The 4,576-nt window shown below is 64.1% G+C and overlaps 1 protein-coding gene across 1 annotated transcript; it reads right to left on the bottom strand.

The window, feature by feature from the left end:
* Positions 1-296: 296 nt before the first annotated feature.
* Positions 297-1,907, bottom strand: INSM1 (INSM transcriptional repressor 1). Its single transcript, XM_059038848.2, has one exon. The coding sequence runs from the start codon at positions 1,905-1,907 to the stop codon at positions 372-374; it is 1,536 nt and encodes a 511-aa protein (XP_058894831.1). The 3' UTR covers positions 297-371.
* Positions 1,908-4,576: the final 2,669 nt, after the last annotated feature.

The raw sequence follows: 4,576 nt of genomic DNA, 5'->3' as shown, positions 1-4,576 counted from the left end.
GATTGGTAGGCGAGAGCAAACCGCATTTCTAGACCATGAACACAGAGAATACTAGCAAGAAAAACATCTCCCCTCCAAGGGGAGGCTTCCAACCACGAGACAAACGCGTACAGCTTTTCTCCCTTGGACAGAAAGAGATTGGCTCCTGTTGCGCCATGGGGGGGAAGGGGACACAACGCAAAGGGGGCGAGGGGTCCAAAAGGAGTCACAACGAGAGGATCGGGGTTACCGTCACGCTACACCGAGAGAAGCGGAGACGACACTTTCACCGGGGGTGGGTGCCCCCGGCGCGGACGCGGGGTCGGGGCGCGCTCTCTTCGTGGGTCTCCAAGCGAAGGCACGGTTCGGGGGGCCGGGGTGGAGGGCGCGCTCTAGCAGGCCGGACGCACGGGCACCTGCAGGAGGATCACTTGTCTGTTCTCGGATGGGTGGCACTTGTTGATGTGCCGCGTGAGGCCGGGCGAGCTGTAGAAGGTGGCCGGGCAGTACTTGCAGGGGAACACCTGGGCGGCGTGCAGCAGGCGCAGGTGGCGCTCCTGGGCGCCCTTGCTGGGGAACGTCTCCCCGCACACTGGGCACAGGTGGCACTCGGCGGACGCACTCAGGCCCAGCACGCCGGCCGCCTCGCCGTCGCCGGCCGCCTCCTGGGGCGCCTTCTCGTCGGGCCCGGGGTACAAGGCCAGTAGGTCCTCGGCGGGGGGCGCCGGCGGCGCGCCCTTGGCCTGCAGCGCCTGGTGGTGCGCCAGCAGGTGCTTGCGCAGATAGGCCTGGCGGCGGAACTTCTTGGCGCAGTGGTGGCACTCGTAGAGCCCGTCCTCCGAGCCCGACTCGGACACGCCGCCGGGGCTCGGCGTGTCGCGGTCGCTGCCGCCGCCCGTCGCCTCCCGCACTTCAGCCCTGGCAGCGGTTTCGGGCTCGGACGCGCGGGCGGCGGCGGGCGCAGGCCGCGGTTTGTGCCAGCGGCGGTGCGAGGCCAGGTTGGCCGGGCAGCTGAAGACCTTGGCGCACTCGGGGCAGCGGTACTCCACGCGCACGATGCGCGAGCACTTGTGCTGCGCCAGCGCAAACGGGTCGGCGTACTCCTCCTTGCAGAGCTGGCAGATGAACTCGCCCAGCGGCCGCGCCGCGCTCCCCGCGCGGCCCCGCGGCGCCTCCACCGGGCCTTCCTTGATCTTGAGCCCCAGCACGGGCGACGTGGTCACCTCGTCCTCGAAGTGCAGCTTGCGGATGGCTTTGGGCTTCTTGGCGCCTGGGGCCTTGGCTACCTTGGCGGGCGGCTCGGCGGCGGCGGCGGGGGGCGCGGGTCGCTTGCCTGGGGGCCTCAGGGAGGCGGCGGGGGGTAGCGGGGGGCCGGGCCCCGGGCCGCGGGCCGCCTCGGCGCCCGCCGAGAACGCCGTGCCCATCTTGAGCTCGGCGGGCGCGAAGAGCAGCGGGTCGCCGCCGCAGGTGCCGCCGCCGCCCGCGCCATTGGCCCCGCCGGCGCCGCCGCCTCCAACGAGCAGCGCGGCGGGCGTGGGGAAGGACTCGGCCGAGACGGGCGAGCCGAGGTTGAAGCTGCGCTCGAAGTATTTGTGCTTCTCGTGCTCGCGGCTCACGGGCCGCGTGGGGCTGTAGAGCGGCGCGGGGTGCGCGGCCTCGGGGTTGCCGAAGTGCGCGGCCCGTGGCCCCGGCGGGGGTGGCGGCGGGCCCGGCGCGCAGGCGAGCGCGGCGGCGAGCGCCGCATGGGCGCGCTCGGCGGGCGGCGGCGGCAGAGGACCCGGCCCGGGGCTCGGCGCCGGGGGCGAGGCGCGGGCGCCCCCGCAGCCCGGCGAGAGCAGCAGCGCGCGGTCGCCGTCCTCGCCGCCGCGGACCCGGTAGGACACGGGCGTGGACTTCTTGCTGCGCTTCACCAGGAAGCCGCGGGGCATGTTGGCGCAGCGCGAGGGCGAGGGCGAGGCGCTGGCTCGGTCCCACCTTCGCGCTCGGCCCTGGCGGCCCTCAGTGCCCCCGGCCCATGGCCCGGGCGCGGCGGCGACGGCGGCGGGACTCGCGTGGCGCCGGCGGCGGCTCGGCCCGGCTCTGCGCCCTGCACGCGCGTCCCTGTCCCCGGGCCCGGGAGCCGCTCCCTTTTAACTGGGGGAGGGGGCCATTGTTCTCGCCTCCCGCTTCCCCCGGAGCCAATCAGCGTGCCCGCAGCTCCTCCGCCCGGTCGGGTTGGGAGGGCGACGCGGCGGCCAAGAGGGGGCCGGGACTCGGGGGTCGCCCGGTAGGTGCGGCAGATGTACCTGAGGGCGCGGGGCCCCCGCGCGCGCCTCGCCGCCGCCCCGCCCGGCGCCACCGCCCCGCCCGGCCCAGGCACACGCCCGGCCCCGCCTCCCTTCACGGTCTGCTGCTTCTCTATGGGGAGGCGCACGTGCCTGGGCTTTGTGTCTCTCCTCCCGGGGGCGCGGAGCCGCCAAATGGGCCCGTCCATCAGCACGACAATGCTCGGCCCCCTCCCGCGCTGGGATTACCCGAGGGTCGCGAGCAAAATAGCAACAAAGGAGAAGAATGGCCCCAAATATGTCAGGAGGGTTCAATCCGCGAGCCGAAGCGGAGGGGGCAGTTGTGCTCGCTGATTGGGTAGGGGCGGCGGTGGGCAGCAGCAGCAGGCGCGGGGGAGATCTGAGCTAGGCGGCCGGGGCGGGAGTGGGGTTGGGGGAGGCGCAGGAACTCCTCCTGGTGTTTGGGAAATAATCCGGAATCGAAAATAGCTGCAAAGCCCGGGCCGCCCAGAGCCCCGCCCGGGCCTGATGGGCCGGGGGACCCAGGGTCTAAGCGAAAATGGGACCCTGAAGTTCCAAGTTTGGGTGGAGGGTCTGGCCTTCTGGCTGCAGCGGAGGGCGATGTTTGTGTCCGCAGCCGCCGCGCACTCTTGGGCCTCGGGAAGGTTTCTCTCGAGTTTGAGAAACAGTTGGCACCTCACTTCTTCAATCGCCAGCAGACGCAGCACTGGATGGGGGAGGGGGCAGGCTGGGCTGTGTTCCAAAAACCTTGAATTTCTGAACTTTTTTTTTTTTTTTTTAAGTTCCCGGAGGCTCCGGGATTGGCATCGTTGGAGGGGCCCGGTTCAGGCTGCTCGGAGCCTCCGCGCCGCCCAGGGCCGGATTGATTCGGGTGGACTTGGCCAAAGCCCGAAACGCGCGGCCAGCCGCGTGCGCCCCAGTGAAGTTGGTTTCCGCTCTCCTTGCGCGGCCTCATGCATTTTCATTCCGAGCGGGCATTTTGTCTGTCGGTTGACATCAGATGCTAAATCAAGGGCTCCAATCAAGGCGCTGCGGAATAAAGGGGCCGCCTGTCTGGGCGCGGGGCCCCCCGGAGCCGTGCCCCCTTCACCTTTGTGAAGGAAATTAACCTCCCGCTATTGAGCGCCGGTCGCGGCCAATCTGGACTCAAAAGAGGCGCGTGCTGCCGGCCGGGGGGAGAGGGGGGCAATCTGTCCTCTGAGGCAGGCTGCGGCCTCGGAGAGGACAGGCCGCCTCCCCCCGCCCCCCCCCCCGGTGCCACCAGGAAAAGACAACAGTGAAAATCCACCCCCCAGCCTCCCACACCCCGATTGGACCCCAGACCGGGCCCTTTGCCTCCAACCTCTTCCCAGCCCTGCCCCAAGGAAACACAAAAGGCAGAATCTCCGGGGGACGGGGGCAGAACCCCAAGAGTGCGTAGTGGCCCTGATCGCCCATCACTAGGGAACAAATTGCAAAAACCACAGAAAATGTCATATGTTGTGAAGAAAATGACACTTTATTGAAAGAGAAGGAAACGGACACTTTTCTGAAAAGCTCTGTGCACTCAGATAGACTTTGCTGAGTTTTGCTTACGTTTGATTCCACTGAAGGTATTTCATTGTTTTGGATTTTCCCTGTGAAAATACCCTGGCGTGGAAATGAAAGATTAAAAAAAAAAGTCCACATGAGTAATAAGTTGTTAGAATTAGTTAATCAAAGGGTTAATCAAGTTGACTAATCAAGGGGAAATATTTGGTGATTTTATGTTTGTAATTTCTTTTTTAACTCAGACTGAAGAGAAGAATACACATAATGGAATATATTTTGAAAACTCTCATCCTCGTTTTAAAAATGCTAACTACGATGAATGCTAGTCCTGAAAATAGTTAGAAATTCTAAAATGAGTTTATCTAAAATTTATATATATCTTTCAGCCTAAAAGTAACTGATGTTATTTCCTTGCTCTTTTGAGCGCTGATTGATACTGCTGATGAAATTAGAAGTGGGAAAGGGATTCCGGGACAGCTTTGGCCAATTTTATTTTCTAATCACGAATCCCATCTGGATTGTGGAATAATAGGGCGGGGGCTCAGCCCGCCATCCGCCATCCCCAACCGACGGCGGGGTATTTGGTCTTACATGTGTAACACTCCTTTCATTCAACAGATAACAGGGAGAGTTAGTCACCTTGTGAATCCTTTAAAAATAACAACACCCATAATTGTAAAGAGGGCGGGGGTGGGAGGCAAAAAACAAAACAAAACAAAACCCCTGCCTGAATGCAGCGAATTCAAACAGGGCTCTGAATTAAGCCAAGAGAATCTATTGAA

The sequence above is a fragment of the Kogia breviceps genome, chromosome 14 (assembly GCF_026419965.1).
Source record: "Kogia breviceps isolate mKogBre1 chromosome 14, mKogBre1 haplotype 1, whole genome shotgun sequence".
Taxonomy (NCBI): Eukaryota; Metazoa; Chordata; class Mammalia; order Artiodactyla; family Physeteridae; genus Kogia; species Kogia breviceps.
The sequence above is the reverse complement of the archived record's forward strand: the minus strand, read 5'-3'. Positions and strand labels throughout refer to the sequence as shown.